Source organism: Hippocampus zosterae, chromosome 20 (genome assembly GCF_025434085.1).
Source record: "Hippocampus zosterae strain Florida chromosome 20, ASM2543408v3, whole genome shotgun sequence".
NCBI lineage: Eukaryota > Metazoa > Chordata > Actinopteri > Syngnathiformes > Syngnathidae > Hippocampus > Hippocampus zosterae.
In genome coordinates, this window is record NC_067470.1 from 4,217,061 (window position 1) to 4,241,575 (window position 24,515).

Consider the following 24,515-nt stretch of genomic DNA (forward strand, 5'->3'; position numbering starts at 1 on the left):
ACGCATCGCGCTGGGTGGAAACCAGACTGCCTACGTCACCATGACGTCGCCCCACCAAAATCATAAAAGCCTCAATACGCTCATCACTAAATAAACTATTACCGACCGGGATTACTCGACACACGCAGCGAGGTCGACGACACTGGCAAGTACGTCCCATCACGAGAAACAAGAGTTGACTTGACTGTACAACGAGATGTTTTCACGCGCGGGTGAATCGAGCATTTGCATGTAACTTTATCACAATGGGGTGAAAGGGAAAACGAGTTTGCCACTGCCTATTCAAAAAACAAATTGCGGCATGTTGTGCATGATGCTTCACATCTTTTTTCCGCAGCTCAGAACCTCGTCATTAGACACATATTCCAGCGCAAGGGTTCCTAATTGCAAGGGTCTGACAAACGACGTTTCGGGTTCACGAACGGCGCGCATGGAATCAGTTTGCACATCGTCGTAGGAATATGTCCAGCGGCATATGATGGCACGCAGTAATTACCGTGTTTTCTTTTCATTCGTGTTTTTTAATGATTTTTTTAATGTAAAAAATAATCGAAATAAATAACGGGACTCCGTACATCCATTTTGTATTGCTTATTCTCATCGGATCCTCGCCCATCTGACTTTTTGGCAATTTTAGAGTCTTCAGTAAACCTCAAGTAACCCGCATGTTTTTGGAATGTGGAAGGAATTTCATTCAGAGTAAACCCACGCAAGCACGGGGAGACCATGCGAACATCCACACAAGAATTTGAACCCCCGACTAATAAACTGTGCGCAGTCGGTTTAATTAGTGGATGTTCAATTGAGGTGTTGGAAAGTGAGTCCGGATGAATACTCAGACGTCAACATAAAACATGTTGTTATTGAATAAAAACATGAGATACAAACTCAAAAGCTCAGCATTACGCATTTAATGCACCAAAGTTTGCGTGTGGGTGTTCAATTGGTGCGGGAAAAAATGCTGAATGTCTTAGCGACTGATAAGTCACTCTTAGCTCACTATCTTATGGACCTTGGGAACTATAGCTGAAGAAGTTAATCATCTTTAGAGGACTGGTGATGCAGTTCAGTTAATGTTCGGCTTCGTTGTCAGGCGAGGGTGGGGGGTGGGGGGGGTTGTTTCACAATAAAAGGTACCCACTTGAATGGTGACCCACTCAAAACGTTGTGCTCTTATTGAGTAATTACAACGTACACACAAAAGTTCAAAAGAAAATAATATATAACATAAATGGTGTGTACGTGGGTGTAACTATTTATCTGTCTTCAGATATGTCACTGGCAACCAATCGCTGGAGTAGTCAGCCTTTCCCCTGCAGCAAGTGAAGCCGTATAATGAATGACGGCTTTTATGGTGGTGACTATTTGACCCAGAAAAAGACTATTTCCATTATTTCCTATCATAAAAAAAAAGTGGATGGCATCTCTGAACCGATAGCATTCCACTGTAGCGGTTTTGCACACGACCAACATGACTCGCGAAGTGTAGTACATGTAGCACGTTTTGCCTCACTATTAACCTGTAGTTGTCTGACTAGTATGCCAGAGTTGTTCATCTAGTGAGGACGGGCTTATTCCATCGAATAAATGCTCAACCAGCTATCCGTCACCCTCCCTTTTAATGCTCTAAAAGCATTGAATGACTTACTTGTACAACGAGCAGAGTGCCTTGAGACCGTGCTGTTGATAGTAGAGCGCTATGCCATCATCGCCGCCATACTTTGACCTCATGGACTCCACATCCAGTCTCCAGCCTTGGGTGTTATACTGGTACACTTCAGAGCAGCTCACCTCCAGCTGCAGGCGCGGGGTCAGGACCCGATCCACTTTTTGCTGTATTGTGTGTTCGCACCAGTGTCTGAAGGAAATATCCATGTCAGTTAATTATTTTTGCGACTTTAAACCGCCCGTCCATCCACCCACTATAAAGCCTGTATTAAAAAAATAATCTAGTGCAGTGATGCTCAAAATGTGGTACCCAATTTGTGCTGTAGGGGCTTCCACTAGTTGAATCTTTGCCTAAATACAGTTCAGTTGTATTGAACTTTTAGGGGTAATGCATTTACATGTAATCTTCATTTTAATATATTATGTATAATGTATAATATTTATTTGCTTTGTATTCAACTTTTTACATTTAGATTGAAGCCTGAAGCGCATTATTAATGTTCAAAATCGGTGTAATGTTCAATATTTTGGGGGAATTAAGTCGCATTTTCCATAAACACTTTACATTACTGTATTTTAACATTGGTCGTGATGGAGGAGAGCATTTTTTTCCAATGCATATCTGATTTCCCACTACATCCAACAAAAACACGGTTACAGGACAAAATATAAAGTTAATATTATAGGATTTGTAAAATTGTTTTAGTAGATTTAATATGTGCTACTTTGTTCATATTTTTCATTGTTAAATAATGCATGCAATGTGTTCCCATTCAAATATGCATTTGCTGTATCTTCTATGCTTACCCTTTCCCCATAACTGTCTGCAGTCCAACCAGGGTCAGTAGCAGTGCCTCCACAGTCCAGCAACACATGATTCAATTACTCTGAGGGTGGGGGGATAAACACAATAAATACAGTTTCAGCAAAAAAAAAAAAAAAAAAAAAAAAAAACAAATTCCAACTCAAACACAAGAAAAAATACATTTGACATTTGAAACGTTGTAATTACTGTGGGACACTGGAGCAACTTAAATAGATTAAAGATTTGACTCTAAAATTCTCATAATGTTCAAAAAAAACTTCTTACCTTTAAAGTGCTTCTGAAATGTTCCCCCCCGCCCCACCACAGAATGTACTCAGTATTTTTCCTTCAATTATTATTGTTATTCAGTCTGCACTGAAATTACATTTTACCTATTGAAAGGGCTGAAGCATGGGTTTTAAATGCGGGGGTCGACTCGAAGGACGTACAGTAGCATCTGAACCTTCGGTCATTGGGTAAGAGAGGAAGGTCACAGCTGGAAGCGATGGAATTGGACGTCGGCTCTTTGACGGACACATTCCGTGACCTCACAGCGTCAAACGTTATAGAACGTCGGAGGTGACGGTCAGGGGTAGCGGAGCCTTAGTCACAGAATAAAGACATGTTTGTCCAAGCCTAATCCTGTAAAGAGGGGCATTTCGGGAAGGGTGATGGAGCGGTTCATTGAATGAAGCTTGTGCACAGCCTTGGGGAATGAGAGAGTCACCAATCTATTCTCTCTGACCTCCCGGCCTGACAATGAAGGCTCAAACACAGCTGTCACCACCCTATACCTTACTTTTGCCGAGTAGAACAAACATAGCAGACATTACTTCCAAAATGTGATCTGCTGATACCAGTCATTGCCTTTTGAAAGGAATAATAATAATTTTCAAAAATCCAACCATAGCGTGGCATAATAGAAAAAAGGTCCTTTGCTGCATCCATAGGCAATTAGAAACCTTTGTGTGTGGGCATCAATTGCTTGCCAATGAATGGATGGATGGCATCAGGGCTCTGTCCTTATCCCCTTTAATCTTACCCTCCTGTAATCGTAATGATTTTTTTTCACAGCCTTATCAGTTATGAAGGCAGTTCCTGTTTTTCTTTCAATGATACATTATTTATAAAGCAGACTGTTTTTTTAATGTGATATTAGTGTCCTTGGGTAAATGTGTTTGTGTTGACTTTCCTGACTCACTGTCAGCTTGTTTTGCCACGCTAACGCCGCCAAGTTTGGAAAATGTTTTTTTTTCTGTCAAATGTTTGAAGCAAGACCGGAACTGCAGCGAGCACTAAATCTTAATTACACCAGTAAATATTTTGACCAAACAATACAGCCATTTAAATTTGAATCAGCTGAAAACTTGACATTTTGACACAGACATTGTAAATTTGTAGTTTATCTTGAATATATGCAACAACTAAAACCCTCAAAACCCAACAATACATCAGCAACATAAAAAAAGAGTGACCAATTCAATTCTGTAAATTTGGAAAGGTCAATTGGAAAGGAACTTGTTATTGTTGTTGATATTATTCTTTTGATGCTTTCTTTGTTTGTCTTCCCTAATTGTTTTTTTTTTCTATTGACTTTTAGCAATGAGGCTGCTCTGTCTGCTGTGTTTGTTCTGCTTGGCTGCTTGTGAGGCTTCCAGAGCACGAGACTGGGCTCATCACGGTGCGCCCATGTTTGCCGACCTGACACCTCGCGAGATGAAGGCCGTCCGGGCTTACCTCCACGGAATTACAGAATTTGGACTCACCGATGCAAATAACATGGCTCTCAAAAAGAACAGCATCCTGATGATGGAGCTCCAAGTGCCAAAAAAGCATGAAGCCTTGAGGGCCTTGGACCGCGGTCAGGCCAGACCTCCGCGCCAAGCCCGTGTGGTTATCCAATTTAATAACCAAACCAAGCCCAATATCACTGAGTTTATTGTCGGACCGCTACCATCTCCAAAGTCTCACGAGGTCAAGAAGTTCAAGGGCGATAGGCCTATCCCATTTGAGTCCAGGCCAATGACAGAAATGGAGTATGACCATCTCAATCACAGCATTGGCAAATTCACAACAAAAGCTCACAAGCTTCTGTTCGAGAGCACAGGAGGATTTACATTCACCAACTGCTCCGATCGCTGTTTGTATTTTATTGACATAGCCCCTCGAGGGATTGCTTCAGGTGAGAGGAGGTCCTGGATAATGTTGGTCAAGTTTGTGGAAGGATATTATATTAATCCCATTGGGTTTGAAATACTAATCGACCATAAAGACTTGGATCCAGATAAGTGGACTGTTGAGAAAGTGTGGTATAACAGTATGTACTTTGATAGTGTGGAGGACTTGGTTGAAAAGTATGAATCGGGAGCTGTGGAGAAGATCTGTCTACCCCATCACGATGACACTGATCTCTACTCCACCTACATCCCTCGGGGTCAAAGCAACACTCCCACGAATGTCCATGGCCCAAAACTTGTCGAGCCTCAAGGGCGTCGCTATCACATTGATGGCAACTTTGTTGAATATGCCGGATGGTCGTTCGCCTACAGGGTGCGTTCATCAGCCGGACTTCAGGTCTTTGACGTCCGTTTTAATGGAGAACGGATCGCCTATGAGATCAGCCTCCAAGAAGCGATTGCTTTCTATGCTGGTGACACTCCTGCCGGCATGCAAACGAAATATATTGACACAAGTTGGGGAATGGGTGCCTTATCATTTGAGCTAGCCCCTGGAATAGACTGTCCAGAAATTGCCACCTTTGTCGACCTTTACCACTACTTTGACACCGACAAACCAGTGCGCTTTAGAAATGCACTCTGTATATTTGAGATGACCACAGCTTTGCCTTTGAGAAGACATTTCAATGCATTTGGGGGAAGGTATACCTTCTACGGAGGACTAGACAACACTGTGCTGGTGTTACGGACCACTTCAACTGTTTACAACTATGATTACATTTGGGATTTCATCTTCTACCAAAATGGGGTGATGGAGGTCAAGGTCAGCGCCACTGGCTACATCCATGCTACTTTCTTCACACCAAATGGACTTAAGTATGGCCGCAAGGTGTACAACCACGTGCTGGGAAACCTGCACACGCATCTCATCAATTACAAAGTTGACCTGGACATTGCCGGTAAGAAGGATATATACGCACACCATGAACTGGTTGCCAAGCAATTGCAGGCCACACATAGACAAACAATTTGCGCTCACACTCACAAATGGGGACACTTTATAGAGTGTTCCATTAACCTGCCATGTATGTTTTTGGAATGTGGGAGGAAACCAGAGTACCCAAAGAAAACCCACACAGGCAACATGCAAACTCCACGCAGGAACCCTACACCTCTGCACTGTCACTCTAATGATCAGTCCCATTCTGAGTCAGAATGACTGTACAGGTCATATAGATTACATTTATGACGCAGCCCAAGGCAGTTAAAGTGGAAACAAACCAATTCAATTTGAAATCTAATCGCTGATGATTGCAAGAGATGCTTTTGTGTGCACAGTAAAGCCAGATGCTTCATAGTGTGTTTCTACTATTACTTGTTCCTACACAGGTCGGGAGAACAGCTTTCAGAGTATGAATTTGAAATATGTCAACTTCACAAATCCATGGAGCCCCAAGAATTTCATCGTCCAATCCAAACTCAACTGGACGGAACATAAGACGGAGCGTTCTGCCGCCTTCCGCTATGGCAAAAAGTTCCCTCGTTTTGTCCATTTTTACAACACGAATGAGAAAAATAAGTGGGGACATCCAAAGGGCTACCGTATTCAGTTCAACTCGCATGGTGACAGTGTGCTTCCAAGAGACTGGAAAGAAGAAAACGGCATCAGTTGGTCAAGGTAATTCCATTTGCGAAAAAGTAGATTTATTTTTGGGGGTTCTATAGAGCTGACTGGGTATTATTTTTTGCGTGTTGGACCGATAATTTGTTTTCTCTTTGGCTGTCAGATGATACAATAAACGTTTGTTTTCGTCAGATATCCTCTGGCCGTTACCCGTCATAAAGATAGTGAGGCCACCAGCAGCAGTATGTATAATCAGAATGACCCCTGGAAACCTGTCGTGGCATTTGAGGACTACATCCGCAACAATGAAAATATTGTCAACCAGGTAACCAGTAATATTTTCCACTATTTTTCAATTTGTTGGGACTGTCTAGAACACTTTGTGATGACTCATATCAGGTTATGCAAAGTCAAGGCATATGCTGGCATTTTCTTTCTTCCTGTTTACACGTTCAAGCACTTCAAGGAACATGTTATGTAGGCTGATGACAAATGTGAGTGGAATGTTGCCTTTCTTGTGAATAGGATCTGGTTGCTTGGGTGACGGTGGGCTTCCTGCATGTGCCTCATTCAGAAGATATCCCCAATACGGCAACACCTGGCAACGCGGTGGGCTTCTTCCTCCGACCTTTTAATTTCTTTGATGAGGACCCTTCGGTCGCATCGAGAAGCACGGTCATCGTCCGACCGGGCCCGGAAGGGAAGCCCATAGTTCAACGGTGGACGCCAGCGGTCGTAGGTCATTGTGTGACAGACAAACCGTTCTTTTACAACGGCACTTATGCGGGTGTTTAGGAGATGTCACTTGTCGGCTTTGTTTGACTCGCGTGAGAAAAACAACCATCCAGCAGTGTGGAGTTTCCACTTCACTTTAAAATTGATAACGTGTTTTAAAAAAACATGAATATGAAGAGGTTCACTATCGTGTTCATTAGATCTTAGTGCATTTCATTTATATGGCCAACTAATCTTGCTTTCAAGTCATTGAGTTGCATTCATTCATTGCCCCTCCGTTTCACTTTGCGCGACATGTCAAAAAGGGGACAGGGCGACCGCTTCTGCCAATCCAACGAGGCATTTCCATGGCTGAGGCTTAGCAGTGACCGGCATGCAGGATGCAGGATGCTCCGTATCCGCACAGCGAGTGGTAAATCTGCTGGCTCACAGCATGCTCTGCTTGCCCTCTTAGTGGGGATGTTTTGACCCGAAAGGCAACAAGGCTCCGACTGCAAACAATCTGATACTGGATCCTTTGCGCAAACAATCCAGGATACCACTTGCTACCATGGCAACCTAACTATCTAGAGACAAAACATGTCATGTAGCATAATATTTCCAGACATATTTCTGACATACTGATATCACAGGAAATGCAGGGAATGGTCAAAGGAAATTCAGTTGTGAAATCACATAGTACTTGTTTTTTGCATCAATGAGACGCTAAAATGTACAGAAAGTCAACCCTTGTGATCTGTATGGGTGTCAGTGTAAATAGCAGCAGTTTACTTGTGTGACCAAAGCAATTGTCAAAATCTGAAGGTGGTTTAATTTGTGTGTCAATATTTAACAGTGTCCGTGTTAAAAGTTCAGAGTATGAGAGCTATCCACGTTTTGGGGAATGAACGATGGAAGGGAAGCGGACACAAACTAGAGCATAGGTGTCAAACTCAGGTCCTAGCTGCCTTGCATGTTTTCCAAGTCTCCCTGTTGCAACACACCTGAGTCAAATGAACAGGCTTCCGCAGAGCTTGCTGATGATCTGATCATTTCAATTAGGTGTGTTGCAAAAGGGAGACTTGAAAAACATGCAGGACAGCAACCCTCCAGGACCTGAGTTTGACACCTCTGAACTAGAGTAACAGGAATTCCTATCGTTATTGCCATGGAGATGATGGCCATGACGTCACACAAGAAAAGTTAGTGGGAATATAACACACACTAAATGTATTTTAAAATGGCATGCAGCAACCCCCAAAAAATAGAGTGATGTTTTAATTTAGTCACGAGATAATGTATGAAAATGATTTGTCTGGCCTGTTTGTTTGCTTAAAGTAGAAATGTGTTTTATTTTACTGAAGAAAATGTAGATGAAAATATTTGGGTGAAGACTGGAACAGCTTCCCATAAAACTGTGATTGTTTCCTCTTGGGTTTGTCTGTTAATTGGGTTTCATGCATTTGTTGTCGTCATTATAGCTGAAATCTGTGAAATAAAGTTTGAAAAAACAGTACAGTGAAAAACATACATCACTGAAACGTTACTTCCAACATTATTTTTTACTCATCAAAGATGAGCTTTTCTCAAGCAAGACTTCTGAATCCCCCATGATGTGTAAGATGTAAGGCTACCAGGAACAAAACGAACGGCCAATGCGAAGGAACATTTGACTTTGTTTGTTTGTCAGTACAGTACTAGCACAAACACTCAGCCTATACAGTATCCATATTTTGGGAAGCTTGGCCGGCCGGCGCCGAGGGCGAAGGAGAGTGGGAGGCGGCGGCAGCCGCGACATCGAAGACGGTCGCGGGGAGAGGCGGGGCGAGCGTTACGGGAACGGGCGGGGTCGGTGTCTGTTGCGAGGCCAGTTTCTGAACCCCGCGGGGCCGTCGGCGCCGGCGGTCCCCAACCCTGAGCGGGATCCCGAACGCCGACGGCGAAAGGTGACGGGTTCGACGCCTTCGACGCCGCCGCGGGGAGAGGCGGGGCGGGAGTCACGGGGACGGGTGGGGATCCGGTGCTGGTCGTTGGTTCAATGTCTCCCAACAGCCGACGAGACATTGAACCCCCCGCTCACCTCCACAGGCGGTGAGAGAGTTGTGTACCCGGTGGCTGGGGATAAGGTTCCGAGGGCGGCCGGCTCGCGATGGCAACGGCGGGTACCGGTGCAGGTCGTTGGCTGGTTTCCGCCTCCCGCGCCCGCCCGCGGCCCGACCCTGCGAGGCCGTCGGCAGCGGCGGCGGCGGCGCGCCCCCGCCCCCCGATCCGGTGCGAAAATAGGCGGCGGTGACGGCCCCGGCCGCGGAGCGCTGGGACAGCGGGGAGGGCGGTGAGCGGGGGGTTCAATATCTCGTCGGCGGGTGGGAGACATTGACCCCCCCCCCTCCCCACCCAGCTCACCACCACAGGCAGTGAGAGAGTTAGGTACCCGGTGGCTGGGGGTAAGGTTCCGCCGACGGGCGCCTGACCGGGGGTGGGGGGGACGGGCGGGACGGGGAGCGGCCGGCCACGCTACGCCGGGACCGACACAGTCCCCTTCCCCCCGAGGACCCGGCCGCCAGCCATCGGTGCCCGCGCCGAGGGCGAAGGGGAAGGTTAGGCGGCGGCAGCCGCGACGTCGAAGACGGCCGCGGGGAGAGGAGGGACGAGCGTTACGGGGACGGGTGGGGTCGGTGTCTGTCGCGAGGCCGGTCTCCGAACGCTGCGCGGACCTACGCGCCCGCCCGCGGTCCCACCCCGCGGTGCCATCGGCGCCGGTGGTTCCCAGCCCCGAGCTGGATGCCGAACGCCGAGGGCGAAAGGGGACGCTTCGACGCCTTCGACGCCGCTGCGGGGAGAGGCGGGGCAGGCGTCACGGGTAGGGATCCGGTGTTGGTCGTTGGCCGGCTTCCGCCCCCCGCCCGAGCCACGCGCCCTCCCGCGTCCCGACCCCGTGAAGCCTTTGGCGACGGCGCCGGCGCACCCCCTGCCCCCGGAGTCTGGAGCGGGAGAAAAAGAAAATGGGCGACGGAAGCGCCGGCCGCGGAGCGGTGGGACGACGGCAGAGGCGGGGGAGGGGGGGGGTTAATGTCTCGTCGGCAGTTGGGAGACATTGAACCCCCTGCTCACTTTCGCAGGCGGCTGAGATAGCTGTGTACCCAGTGGCTGGGGATAAGGTTCCGAGGGCGGCCGGCTCGCGATGGCAACGGCGGGGACCGGTGCCGGTCGTTAGCCGGTTTCCGCCTCCCGCGCCCGCCCGCGGCCCGACCCTGCCAGGCCGTCGGCAGCGGCGGCGGCGCGCCCCCGCCCCCCGATCCGGTGCGAAAATAGGCGGCGGTGACGGCCCCGGCCGCGGAGCGCTGGGACAGCGGGGAGGGCGGTGAGCGGGGGGTTCAATATCTCGTCGGCGGGTGGGAGACATTGACCCCCCCCCCCCCCCCCAGCTCACCACCACAGGCAGTGAGAGAGTTAGGTACCCGGTGGCTGGGGATAAGGTTCCGAGGGCGGCCGGCTCGCGATGGCAACGGCGGGGACCGGTGCCGGTCGTTGGCCGGTTTCCGCCTCCCGCGCCCGCCCGCGGCCCGACCCTGCGAGGCCGTCGGCAGCGGCGACTCCGGCGCGCCCCCGGCCCTCCCGATCCGGAGCGAAAATAGGCGGCGGTGGTGGCCCCGGCCGCGGAGCGCTGGGACAGCGGCGAGGGCGGTGAGCGGGGGGTGGGTCAATATCTCGCCGGCGGGTGGTAGACATTGAACACCCCCCCCCCCCCCCAGCTCACCACCATAGGCAGTGAGAGAGTTAGGTACCCGGTGGCTGGGGGTGAGGTTCCGCCGACGGGCGCCTGACCGGGGGTGGGGGGGACGGGCGGGACGGGGAGCGGCCGGCCACGCTGCGCCGGGACCGACACAGTCCCCTTCCCCCGCGACGCCCCGGCCGCCAGCCCACCGCTCCTCGGCGCCGAGGGCGAAGGGGAAGGTTAGGCGGCGGCAGCCGTGACGTCGAAGACGGCCGCGGGGAGAGGAGGGACGAGCGTTACGGGGACGGGTGGGGTCGGTGTCTGTCGCGAGGCCGCTATCCGAACGCCGCGCGGACCAACGCGCCCGCCCGCGGTCCGACCCCCCGGGGCCGTCGGCGCCGGCGGTCCCCAGCCCCGAGCGGTATCCCGAACGCGAAAGGGGACGGCTTCGACGCCTTCGAAGCCGCCGCGGGGAGAGGCGGGGCGGGCGTCACGGGGACGGGTGGGGATCCGGTGCTTGTCGTTGGCCGGCTTCCGCCCCCCCGACCCACGCGCCCGCCCGCGACCCGACCCCGCGAAGCCTTCGGCGGCGGCGCCGGAGCCGGCGCACCCCTGCCACCAGAGTCTGGAGCGGGAGAAAACGAAAATGGGCGCCGGCAGCGCCGGCCGCGGAGCGGTGGGACGACGGCAGGGGCGGGGGGGGGGGGGGGGGGGGGGTGTTCAATGTCTCGTCGGCTGTTGGGAGGCATTGAACCCCCCGCTCACCTGCGCAGGCGGTGAGAGAGTTGAGTACCCGGTGGCTTGGGATAAGGTTCCGAGGGCTGCCGGCTCGCGATGGCAACGGTGGGGAGAGGTCCCCTACGCCTGCGTGGACTAGGGAGACGGAACGTCGGCGCGCGGGTGGCATAGAGGGGGCGGGGGGTGGGGTCGCCGACGTCGAAGGCGGCCGCGGGGAGAGGCGGGGGTTACGGGGACGGACGGGGTCCGATGCCGGTCGTTGGTCGGTTTCCACACCCGCAAACGCCCGCGGCCCGACCCTGCGAGGCCGTCGGCCGCAGCAGCGGCGGCGCCCCCCGGCCCCCGAGTACGGAGCGAAAATAGGCGGCGGTGGCGGCGCCGGCCGCGGGGCGCTGGGACGGCGCAAGGGCGTTGAGCGTTTGGGAGGGGGGGGGGGGGGGGGGTTCAATATATCGTCGGCGGGTGGGAGACATTGAAACAGCCCCCTGCCCCCCTTCACCTCCACAGGGAGTGAGAGAGTTAGGTAGGTCGGGGCGGAGGCAGAAACCGGCCAACGACCGGCATCGGACCCCGTCCGTCCCCGTAACCCCCGCCTCTCCCCTCGGCCGCCTTCGACGTCGGCGAGCCCAAGACAGTGTAACTCTGTCGTTCGGCCAGTAGAGGGTAGTCATTCCGTTTATACAGTATCAGGGGTGTCCAAAGTCGGCCCTCAAGGGCAGCTGTCCTGCCTGTTTTCCAGCTCTCCCAAGAGCAACCCACCTGATTCAAATAATCGGGAACGTTCTAATGCTGATTCAGAGCTGGCCGATGAGATGATCATCTGAATCAGGTGTGTTGCAGCCGGTAGAGCTGGAAAACAGAAAGGACAGTGGCCCTCCAGGCCCTGAGCTGGACTTGCCTGGTTTATAAATAACAGTAAACCAATTCCACCGGACTCGATTTAGATGAGGTTTTTAAAATAAATCAATCAATTGATTAAGACAGGTGGTAGCATTGACTCGGGTAAAAGGATTATAGCACCCCAATATAGCATTAAATACGGCGCCCTCAACACGATTATTTAATGGCGCCCCTTGTGTCAGTGATTATACATGCATTTACAAAAAATAAATTAAAAACGATGATTGTTTTTACAAACAAAACAAAACTGATAAATATTGTCTAGTATAGTTTGCAATCAGCCAATAGAAGGTGGCAGGAGGAAATAGTTATGGGGAGCAGGTACATCGGCGTCTGCATCTATTTGATATTAGTTATCCACTGTCTTAAACAACATGACTTTTTTGACAAAGGGCCACATCCCAGGTGTGCTCATATACTTTCCAACATACACATCTCAGTCCCGAAGGAATAGTGCTACCAAGGGGCCCAAGGGATCTTGTTCCAGCATGACATCTGCAGACAAACAAAAACAAGTTGACTGTTTGTGTCTCCTACCGCTTCCATTAACTCTGCTCTTATACCCTCTGGAGAATGCTTTGTGCTCCATATGGTCTGATTCACGAATATAGTGTAGGTTTTACAAAGATGCTTCTGCACCACCAGACCACTCCATGAAGATATATTTTTAGAGCCGGGTCAATAAGGTAAAATGTGTCTCACGAAAACACTTACACAGCATTACTTCAATCGCCAGGTTGTCCTCGGCCTGCCCTTGGGGGACAACAGTCCCTGTGGCAACCGAGCAATTGCATAGAACAAAGGGATGTCAAATTGATTATCACAATAACAGCATCATTTGACAAACCCTCTTCTGTTCTCTGACGCTCTTAAAAACAAATAAATAAAAGCAGCAAATTTGATATTTTGTTGCACTGTTTGCATCAGTGTGCCTGTATGCAGTCAGTAGATCTGTTTATTATTGTTTTGGTAATGTCCCTACTCCTCAGACATTCTAACCTGCTGTCATACCACCCATCCACCAGGTGTCGCGGGAGCGCTATGGTGGATTTGCTACACGAATAAGCCTATAATACGTTCTTGGTGCTGCTGGAGTAAAATTACTTTCAAGTACATAAACGGACTGGTTTCTTCATATCAAAACTACACAGTCCAGACAGTGTCTGGACTTACTCCTGAAGAGGTGGCAGATGGCCTCCTGGGGGACCTCTCGCCAGACGTGGATCAGTTAGTGAAGTCAGTCAGGCGGCTGCTGTCCTTTGTGCGATGCAGCAGCAGTGGATGCATGCATAGATGATGGTCCCAGAGGTGCTTGAGATAATTCGGGTCTGGGGAACATGATGCTTTGTGTAATGGCGTCTCTCTTTTGGATTTGTAATTTCTTTTTGGCATTTTGTGAAAGCAAGGGTCGCTCGCAGCTGAGCGTGTGACGTCACGACGAAACAGAATGTGGGTGGTTCGCAAAACTTGGAGAGGCTGGTTGATTGACAGCGCTCGCGTCCAATGACGGAATGTTGGGGGCGTGCACGTGCTCACAATCATCAAACCCTCTGATCAACTGTTGAGTGTGGGTCTACTTGTTCACTGTTGTTACTGCACGCGTCGGTCGCTCACCTCGTCGCCTCAGTTCGGGATCCCAAACAAAGCGACAAAAGAAAGGGAGCTACATGGGCGACAGGTTCGTAGTCGTCCCGGTTGACGGGGGGGAGATCGCCGAGCACCCGGGCTCGGTTAAAGCCCAAGCGGCGCGATTGACCTGCGACGATGGCTGGGATGAGGAACCTGAGTTGGAAGAGGACGCGCTGTTCAAACCGCAAGACCCCAACGCCGCGGTGCCCATTCTGGAGTACAACAGGGAACCCAACAAATACGGTAAGTCAGCCTGGCCGTTGCTACAGTGCAGTGCCCCACTTCTTATCTCTTGTTGGATTAGCCGTGTGCTTTTCACTCGTGCATGGTTTATCTTTTTGCACTGTGGGATGAAAAGTGTCATGACGCGGCGCTTAAACAGAGTTCCGTTATTTTGGAGGTCTGAGCCGCAAAACAAAAATCTGCACGATATTTCATGTACTTATGTTAAAGTGGTGACGTTAAGGCAACTTTACAACCAAACAATCAAACGAGTGAATAACAATTCTAAATTGTGGTTGCGTCCGTTTTAGCCATATCTAAACACGTAACTAACTGCAGTTATTTTCTTCCCAACACGAGATCCAAAAATGAAAGAAAAAATGAGTACAGTAACACTTAAAATGCGCTTAACCCTTAAATACTGTTCACTTACCACTCACACTTACCACTCAGGTGGCCCAGAATATCCTCCAAAATAATGGTGTCTTCCAAATTAAAGTTGCCCCCCCCCCCGGTGAATGTATCGTAACGCCTTTTATGTGAATAAAAGATAACATTTCTTCAAGAGCTGCAATTGGCCGCAACTCAGCCCAGTCACTCCACACACCGTCCCCACTTGAGCCAGCGTTCAAGCTTTAATTAACTGTCACCATCAAAAGAAAGAGTAACTCCCGACCATTTACCATGACCGCTGCAAAGCATGCTGGGATCGAGCTACAGGAGTCATCTAAAATGCAGAACTGGATGGTGAAGGAAAACAAGCATTTTGTTTCTAGACTGTTGGTATTAGTCACCGTGGAGGTGGATTTCTTTGCTGACTTCCTGGTATAGAAACAAATGATTAGTTAAAGTAGTTCCTTTTATTAGTACTGTATTGACATTACATTGACATCAGAGCTCCAGTTGCATGTATGCAGCGAAATCTGTTTGCAACACGACAAAAGTGCTCAGACAAGTGGTGCCAGTGTTTTGCCTCATTGGCTAAATTAAATTTAAAAATGTATAGAATTTTGTTCTAAATCAAATTCCGTTCCTATTAGGAAGATGTCTGTGCTGGTCATGTATTTCAGACCTGGTGTAGAACCACTCAGGCTTTACAGTACCTTTGTGACTGGATCCAATATGCCGCCTCAGCCAGTACGATACTTGTATTATTTGAAGGCCAAATGCATTGTCTCTATATCTTTCAGACAGGAAAAGAAAATTGCCTCGCAAGTGTAATGCATTCACTCCGGCATCCACCGTCTTAGACAAACAGAGCTCCATCGTAATAAGAGCCAAAATATGTGTTCCTCTTGGGATTTGCTCTGCACCGTTTCATTTTCACGCCACTGAATCTTGCAGTCATGCGAGGTGCTGTGCCCCGCCGGGGGCTGCTGAGAGAACATCGAAACGAGAAGGGCTCAATAAGCGCAGGTCATTCATTACAGGTGAAAAATCTTTTTGACTCGTGATGAGGATTGCAACAGAAAGTCTATGGGGAGATTGACCAACCAGTGTTGTTAATAGGATGCAGTGGTTTTGAGGAGATGGAAACGTTTGATGCAAGTGCGCTATTGACAGAAGAATAGTGGCTACTCAAGTGATTATCCTTTTGAAGGTGTTTAGAGCATTCAGAATGGATTTTTTTCCTGTTCCATAGTCCATCCATCCATCCATTTTCAACACCTCTTATCCTGAAAGGGGGGGGGGGGGTTGTCGCGGTGTTCCTTTGTCTTTCTTGTCAATAAATGAGTTGACATTGTCACTTGCCTCAAATGAAATGTGTCAATCGGAAAATCTTTTCAACACTTTTGTTATATTTCGCAGCACAACGGGTTATATTGTCAAACGAATTATTGGTGAATCGAGAGCATTTCACAATGGATGTTTTTACCGAGATATAAGTAACAGATGATAAGATGTCACAGTGAAGTCAAGTGAAATCACACAATACTGGCAGTGAAGGGGAATTGTACTCAACCATAGAGGCAAAGAATTGACTGAGTTTTCAAGCCAGCTCGTTACAGAGCAGGAAGTTGAACTTTTGTACATTTCCTGTTACAGTTGAATAATTTGCTCTACCTGTAACCTTTGCTGTAGCCAGCTGTAATAGTCAGACCGACACATTTACAGTATATTCTGTGCAGATGTGAATAGTCATGACAAACGGACAGGCGTTATATAAATTGGTAGAAGGACTGCAGCTCACTTCTCATTTAAAGTCAGCTCCTCTCCGTTGACTCACTGCGTTATAAACGAGCTAAATTCAGTTCACGAGCATTCTGGATTATGGACCATCACTGTCCGTCATTGCCCTCTTGTGCATGCCGGCCATCCCTATTGGAGTCACTGGGGAAGATTAATTTATCCAACAGGCATTAGTTACTTCGTCGATAAGTGGTTTTGCGATATGATCACACTCATTATTGGAATATGCGAGTGATGTAACCGCATGCAATTTAAGACGCGCGTTACGTTTGGATGCGTGCGTGTGTATTCCTATTTAAAAAGGCACGCACCTTCGGTGTCATGTGCCGACCTCTGCTTTATTTGGAGCCTATCAGTCAGCACACCAACTGGGCTCCGCCATCCACTTTATCTCCTCCTGCTCTTGTGTGCCCTCCCTTTTCTGCACGTTGGGTATGCTCCAGTCATTTTTGTTTTAATGCAAAGTTGGCAAGAAGGGTTCGTGGGTGTGATGCTTTATGTGGTCAATGTGAAAAAAGAATCATCGGTGCACAAAAAAAATCCCAGCCTTGCTTTGTTCAGATGAACCGCGTAAAATTTGACCAGCCATAAGTCTCATTTGCTTGGGAAAATTATTGGACAGGCAGTATAAAAATGGTAATCGGAGTGCAAAAAATTATCATCAGCCAAAGTTGTAACCGATCCTCACACACAAAACAACTACTGGATCTTATTATAGTGCCACCAACAGAGAAGGAGAGAGAGGCTATAAAGGCAGGTACATATATACACATCAACCTAATAATAGCAAACGTGATTATGGCTTTGAGGCTTTGTACAGTTTGTGCAGTATGCCGCTTGGTGAAGAGAAATTATTAATAACTGCGATAGCAAGTAGCGGGCAGTAAGAGTTCCTAGGCGGTTTTGTCAGTGGGTATCAGATGTCCGAAATGTGTAGGGACGTGTATCGTGTTCTGTGCGTGTCTGAATGAATCGCCAAAGGTGAAACTCAGAAGTGGTCCAGAAAATGAATGTTTGTAGGACGTCTGTGGTCGGCTCTCATTTCAAAAGATGAGTTTTCAAAGAGTTGTGAAATATTTTGTGGTGATATGTAATTTACCACAGCTAAATACCGCATAGAAAACAGCCATCTTGTATCGCAACTGGATGAATGGCAGTGTCTGTTTGGCTTGTTATACGCCTGTAGACCAGTTCTCTTTCCATGAGCAATCAGCTAGCCGTGGAACTTTTTTTTTTTAAGGCGGCGAAGGGACAAAAAGGCTCAGTCACCTTTTCCCCGTCTGGGTTTTGGAAACTCTGACAGACTGAGAGAGAAGTGGCTAGTGGCATTCCGTGTAAGTCAGTCAATGATGGATTAAACTTTTTTTCCATCTTCAAGTGCATGTCGGATTTACAGAAATGTGCTGTGGGCTCGCTAGTCCACAAATGATACAGTTTCTATTGGCCTGCTGACCTGGTGACGGCTGCATATTTCCGTATTTCCATGAGTGTCCACAAGAGGGCGACAGAGTAACAGCCAGCTAAACTGTGTGGCGTGTGACAGTTTGCTAGGATCGGAGCCCAAGTGTCAGGGCACTCACTCCAGTCACATTGTCGTATTGATGGTGTGACTTTAATGACCTTAAAAACTTGGATTGTCACAAAACTATTTTTGCATTGCGTCAAGTCAATAAAATCTGAACAGAAAGGCCTGAGCTCCACTGCTTTATAAGGCATTGGCACATTGATGGTCACGGTAAAGGGTTGCATTTCCAAAGAAGATGCAAGTCTCTGGAGAGAGACGAATGGCTGGTATTCCTGGAACACATCCATCCATCAACATCTAATTTGTTCATCCCGGATTGTGGGGGCAGGGAGCTTGCAGTCGAGTGTAGCTTCTGTTTCTAAATGTAATCTACTCTGGAGTTTCCATTTTTCTAAAACACAATTTACATTTTAACTGTATTATGCTGCAATTAAAAAACTGGCAGTCAAAGTATATCTACACGGAATAATAGGGGAATGTCTGTCAAGCAATAATATTTAACAAATCTTCACTGGGCCCCTTTGGCAAAAATTAATCGTGTAATCATGATAAAACCAAAGTACACGGTCACCACATGTGAAATACTTGAGCCCTCTGTCATTACTCAACTGCAACCCCATTTCCACTCTACCAAACGGTACAAAACCTCTCACTTTTCACACTCTGCTTGAATTCGGGCCAAGTGCAGTGAGAGAGCAGAACAATGAGGACATCATTGCAACTAGTCACAAACATGTCAACATGACGACTTTCCCATCCGGTATCCGTGATTTCATTACCGGTAGTCGCTAGCAGGCCGTTGGCTGTGTTGCAGTTGTTATAGCTGACTTTGAGGCAACCGGTGTGAGATTGACTGCCTCGAAATGAACGCCTCATAATCACCCCTGGGATTGAGGGTGTAGTCTGCATGTCGTCAGATGGGCTAGGCTTCCTCGTGCGTAAGCGGCACAGGAAATAGACGGATGCATTAAGTGGTCGCCAAATAATGTACAACTTTAACGTGTGCTAAACCCTTTTGTGGATTTGCCCCGCCCGCCGTTGAAATGCATATGGAGTCAAATAACATAGGAAGTGCGCGTCCTCGAGAAGGAAATCTCCCTCTGTGGCGTGCTTGCAGGAAGTCCTCTTTGGACAAAAGCTGACATTGCTGGAGAACTGCCTCAGGCACAGAAAAGACATCATAGACGTGCTCCCATGCACACAAGCAGACGTGCGATTCATTTTTGTCAATGTGCGTGTAAGTGTGTGTGTGTGTTTGTCTGTGTGCTCAGTTACTGCCCCCTGTAGGGGCGGGTCAATCTGGTCTTCCTTATTTGGATAACGGGGTTGTGGATTTCACAGCACAGGGTAGTCTCCTAGCGATAAGACACAAAACTTTTGAAGACCCCTGAAATACTAAAGCTGAGTGAATCGGAAAGAAAAAAGCATTTGAAAGGGAAAAAAAAGGAGCAAAGGTAAAAGTGAAAACTGGTGGACAGCTGAAGGGAGCGGACCAGCAAACACGGCAAGAGGCAGAGACGGAGATAAGGCGGTGGCAAACAGGGAGACATTGAGAGGGAAGCACATGGTGTAAAATGCCCACAAATTTCACAGTGGTCCCCGTGAAGGACAGCTCGGGAAAGGCAAGCGAGAGGATCGAAGAGGACGATGGCGATGAGAACGATGAGTCGAGGGAGAACGAGGACGCAGCAGGTGAGAGCGGATAGTTTTTGCATTTTTTGGGATGGATGAGGAGTAGTCATTACGTCAAGGCAAATGTGTCATTTTGGTTTGCCGGTTGACGTCAAAGACATTGTTAAAACTTTTTTTTTTTTACACGCACTGCATTTACTCAGCCCCCCAAAAAGTTTATGGTGTTGGGAAATACTCCTTGGGTCATTAGTGCGTTGATAAGTGTTTTGAAAAGACATTCTTTGGCATCATTTCCTCATTTTGGTTCCCGCTAGCAAGTTCTTTGGCAGATTGTCTTTGGCCTCTATCTTTTCTTCTATAAGCCTTCATTTTCAGCTCTCTTTCTCTACGCATGTGTCACCATGCTACAGTTCCAAGAAAAACTCCTCAATCCGTCTCCCATGGGATTGAGAACCTTGCTCATGTGAATCTCAGGCTATGCAAACAACTTATCAAAACCTTTGCACGACGCCTTGGTTCAGGAATGATACAATCACATTCCGGTGCCGTGGAGTTCAAGACAAAAGATAAGCATGCACATTTGCAAACCTAGACTCAAATTAAACACCGAGAAACGTCCGTAGCAATTCTTTTGCTTTTGAATCGGTACAGTCAACCAAAACGGCTGCATACAACTCAAAAGTGCAACGCTGATTGTCGTCTGTGAAGCTGTATTCACTGTGACGCCGCAATAAGCCTTCCAGCTGGTCGGGAGTTTTACAGACTCCGGGTTAGAGAGCAGTGTTTTATTGTGAGCAGACAGGGCAGAGCTGCCGTCTAATTGAGTTTTCCTTTCGCATATACCCAAGACACAGGCAACAAAACCGAGAGAAACCAAGCTATCCGAAAGATTATTGACTGAAACTCAAGCACCTCTGAATGTGGTCGGCTTCCACATGTATTTTGTGTCGCTGTTTAAAGAAAATCGGATATGTTGGATAATAAGGCCCCTGCATAAGTGGAATCATGCTCAAATATAATATTGATCAAAATAATAATGATAGATCTATTTTCCCCCCTCAGATGCTGTACTGTAAAAGTTTGATATGCAGTTAAATCAGATTTAAGTAAGATCCAAGGGAGGGTCTGAAAGCATGTTGTTGCCTCATGAGTACGAGTGAAGAACGGAATGGCTGTTAAATAGCAGTTTCTGCTATTGATTATTCTGCTGGCTGCCTTCCCGTTGGCTGTGTAGGGGGAGGTGAGGCACATGCCCTTTTCTTACCCTCATAAAGCCTTGTTGGAAAAAAACAAAAACACGCTGCTTCACAGATAAGACCGCTTTGCGCAAACACATGAGCCCTGTTTTTAACCCATACGCGTCTCACATCTGTAAAGAGCGAACAGTGATTTCATTCGTGTCGTGTAAACCGAACACACTGAACACAGTACCGCTGGCCAATTGGTCCATCTGCCTTCGAGATCAATTCCCTGCTTATTCGCTCATCAAATCTGGCGGCGTTTAACAATATTTGTGCTTTTTCTCCCCCTCTTGCTTTCCTGTCCTTGGAGCCAACATCAGGCGATTGTTCAGCTGCTAGTGGAGTTTACTCTGATGTTCTTGGCAATATCTCAGTCCTCATCATCTTTTTGGACGAGTCATTTCAAAGACAATTCTGTGCATACAGCTGTTTGAAATACTGACTGGAATGACTTGAATTCTTCTTATGGTTTGCATCTATCTGACCAGTCATAGATATGAACAATGCAAACTTTGGTCTCAGCGTGGAGGAAAAAAAAATCCATAAGTCAAAATGTTCAGCCTCTATCTGACTTCTACTTCCTGTTTCCATTTCACAGATTCGCCCCTCCCCCTTCCACCAGCTCCCTTCTGTCAATGTGGTCTGTGTGATAAGACTCACACACACTCAGCTTCGAATTCCTCCCTCTACCTCTGTATTTTAGGCTCAAGACTACAATTCAGATCAGTCTGTCAAGAACTACTTTGCAAAAATAAAACATTCATTTGAATTCAATTCGATTGTCACTGGAGTCACGCCAGGATGTCCCGAATTACTATTTTCGGGTGTGTAGACTAATTTGTAATGGTTATTACAATTTTTTAAAACTTTTTTTTGTGCCTGTGTTTACATTTTCTGATATTAATTCTTAAATAGAATTCCTAGAAAATCACAATGTCCCATTCCTGGTAAATGGCTTATAAATTGCTTATAAATGGCTTGTAAATTGCTTATAAATGGCTTATATGCATTAATGCACAATACCGGGACAGTCTCATCCGGTGGCAAGCATCAATTTTCTCAAGGCCTCTCCCCTGAGCCAGCCTTAGCCCCCGGCACAAAGCTGGGCCTGCAGGCGACTCGCTCAGGCACGTCTGCATAATGACCGCCTGGCGGGGGATTTTTCGTTCTTCCGACGTCAAGCAATTTAACAATTGTTTTAATACAATGTGTTTATCGATTCAGAATCAAAATTGGATGAGCACAATGCAGACATTTATAATCCAAGTAATTGGCTGCTATCGCGTGAATGTAGTCACATACGTCTTGGAGTTCAAAATCACCGTCGCCCTATCTGAGGTCTACTGAACCCAAAACCCCTGCAGAGACACCAGTTCACTGTTTCATGTGTTACATAACAGACTGTTATTTGCTTTAGGGTTTAAGGGCCGAGGATATCATGAAGTGGAACGCCCAAAAGCATGCATTGCACTTAGCCGCGCTGAAATTGCAGCCATCTGACACCAAACCGCATGGAGCTGTATACGATTAAATCCTTCTCACAGAGTGATTTGATTGACCAAAGCTCAAGCCTTGACACATCTAATGATTCCTCAGCAGATGTTCACCGGTCGGTCACACAGGCTGGTGAGTTAGTGGACATTTTAGTTTGTGAATTTGGTGGAGGGTGAGTTCATCATCATTGAAACACAAAGGTATGCATTAACTGGGTATGCCATCGGATGCTTTCCCGATGCTCAGTGATGAGTGCTCTCGTACTGCTTTGTAGAAGGCCATGGAGTCATGACTCAGTGTCTCACCCTGAAAACCAGCCAGTGCGCCCCAGCATGGTGCAACACACTCACCTGACTGATAGCTCGCCCGTGGCCAGAAGCCTCGAGCGCAAGCCCACACTCTGTGAGTCTGTGGCTCAAAGCCAGGCCTTGCTCTGTGCCGTAGCCCCGGTGTGGCTTCTGTGTTTTATAAAAAGTTTGGGATTAGCCTAATCTGGTTAAGTGATTTGAGTCCACTTCACATGCTCTTAGACAGAAAGATTAATGAGCAGCTCAAACAAAAGTCAGGTCATTGAGCAGGCCGACAACTTCCTGTCAGTGTTAAGAAGGAACTATTTAATTTTAAAATTTCAAACGCATGCTTGAATAGCTTCGTAATGAAACTCACTAATAATCGAGTCATTGACAGTCTTGACGCAATCCAGGCAAATGGGAATGCAATTGATTGATGAATTTTCTTCACAGCTGATCCAGGAATCAATCATCCCTTCGGTTGAACGCACGTCTCCATCCGTCCCTTCCTGTCCTGACACTCTTGCTTTTCCCAAGCCTTCCGCTTTCCTGTCTTTGCTCCTCCCACTCAGTTTGTGCGTTCACACACACGCACTTGAGTGTTCATGTGAGTAGTTGAGCGCGATTGAGGGAAAGCATGTGCGCGAGCGCGCGCGAGGGCTCGCGTGCACGCCGGTCTCGGTGGGCGGGTAACGGGTGCTTTGTGAGCCATGGCTGTCGCTGACATCGTCATCACGGGCCACTTTTCACACACACGCACATACCCAGTCACAGAAATAGCTGATCCTCACATTATCCACACAGCACAGGCAGCATTCCTGACTTCTGCACCTCACAAAACAATATCGCCATACTTTGGACGCCTATTACTGGAGTTCTGTTGGGACCACTGTTAGAACCCCTCCTCTCGATAACCTTTTTAAGCCCTGCTCCTCAAAATGGAGAACAGGGGAGGCTCTCGTCGGAGGGGTGAGTTGAATACTTTTTCAATTATTCGGCATTTTTTTTAATTGACTGAACATTATTATAATTTTGCGAGATAAGTGAGTGTTATATTGATAAGTTGCGCGTCTCTTTTCTTCTTGGAATAATTTGTCAAATCATTTTGGACTGTGTGCATTTGGTTTCATGATTCTTGATAATAGCTTCGAGACTGACGACGACTGCAATATCTGTCATTGACAAATACTCTACAATATATACTGCAGTACTACATGTGGTTGATGATATATATTTTTTTACTTACACACAACTTTAGGCTTGGGGTTTTTTTTGTACCGATTTGACAAAAAATGCAGAAGATGCTGACACAAAGGCCGACTCTAAATCCTCCAATAAATGTAATTTTGTTGGGAGTGATTTTTGATTCTTGACATCTGGGAGTTGTCATCTCTACAGCATGCTGACTGTATCGTCACTCGCTTATGTTTGTAGAGTGCGCCATGAGCTAACTCTGGCAGCGTTAGGCAGCTTAGGCATCATCACGGTGCACAGCTTAGCCGATATAAATAGGATGCCCGGTCATTTATTACAACAGTGACCAGAGAAGCTGACCTAACCATTAGCGGATCTTCAATGTTCCCGCTACCTGATGTCAAACCTGTACCGATCAGAAAGCACTGAGCTAATGGATTCTGCTCCTAGCCCAAGCTATTTGGTGCCTCTTTTAATCAGAGATGTCATCATTCATACAAAACTGAAGGAGAAAGTTCAAGCTATCGCATATAACAATCGGTCTTCCTGTATATTTATTTTTATGGCTCAATTTTGACAAGACACATCTCTGTACGCCCGGAACACCTTGCTGCGTTCCACTGGGAATGCTTGTTGCACACTATTTTGAAGTCTCCGCATTCACGAGCCGGGGCTGATGCTCCCTCAGGAGTTGGACAGGGCTCGTTTTTCCAATTGCCCTCTTTGTTTTTACTCCTCTGGGATTTTGAGGGGAACG

General features: G+C 47.7%; 3 protein-coding genes and 1 long non-coding RNA gene across 11 annotated transcripts in view; 2 read left to right on the plus strand and 2 right to left on the minus strand.

Moving 5' to 3' along the window:
- sspo (SCO-spondin) overlaps positions 1–2,817 on the minus strand; it is a 45,421-nt gene extending 42,604 nt beyond the window's left edge. The window contains exons 1-3 of the mRNA XM_052054199.1: positions 2,759–2,817; positions 2,476–2,555; positions 1,649–1,858 (exon numbers count right to left, since the gene is read on the minus strand). Of these exons, the coding sequence (XP_051910159.1) occupies positions 1,649–1,858; positions 2,476–2,543 (278 nt within the window). The 5' untranslated portion in view covers positions 2,544–2,555; positions 2,759–2,817. The remainder of the gene's footprint in view (positions 1–1,648; positions 1,859–2,475; positions 2,556–2,758) is intronic.
- On the plus strand, positions 1–8,504 carry aoc1 (amine oxidase copper containing 1). The gene is made up of 5 exons (XM_052054186.1): positions 1–149; positions 4,074–5,609; positions 6,040–6,328; positions 6,467–6,599; positions 6,800–8,504. The coding sequence occupies exons 2-5, from the start codon at positions 4,076–4,078 to the stop codon at positions 7,067–7,069; spliced, it is 2,226 nt and encodes a 741-aa protein (XP_051910146.1). The 5' UTR covers positions 1–149; positions 4,074–4,075; the 3' UTR covers positions 7,070–8,504.
- Positions 8,396–23,151, minus strand: LOC127593028 (uncharacterized). The gene is made up of 4 exons (XR_007960296.1): positions 22,941–23,151; positions 22,625–22,732; positions 12,773–12,836; positions 8,396–8,476 (listed from the first exon to the last, which is right to left on the minus strand). It is a non-coding gene; the product is annotated as an uncharacterized LOC127593028 (long non-coding RNA).
- slc12a7b (solute carrier family 12 member 7b) overlaps positions 13,901–24,515 on the plus strand; it is a 24,808-nt gene continuing 14,193 nt past the window's right edge. For 3 of the 8 annotated variants that reach the window (XM_052054162.1, XM_052054164.1, XM_052054167.1), the window contains exon 1: positions 13,901–14,213. In XM_052054162.1, coding sequence (XP_051910122.1) covers positions 14,009–14,213 — 205 coding nt within the window. In that variant the 5' untranslated portion in view covers positions 13,901–14,008. Of the gene's footprint in view, positions 14,214–19,084; positions 19,600–23,341; positions 23,534–24,515 lie in introns of those variants that run through there. The other 5 variants (XM_052054165.1, XM_052054170.1, XM_052054166.1 and 2 more) reach the window with 4 other exon arrangements.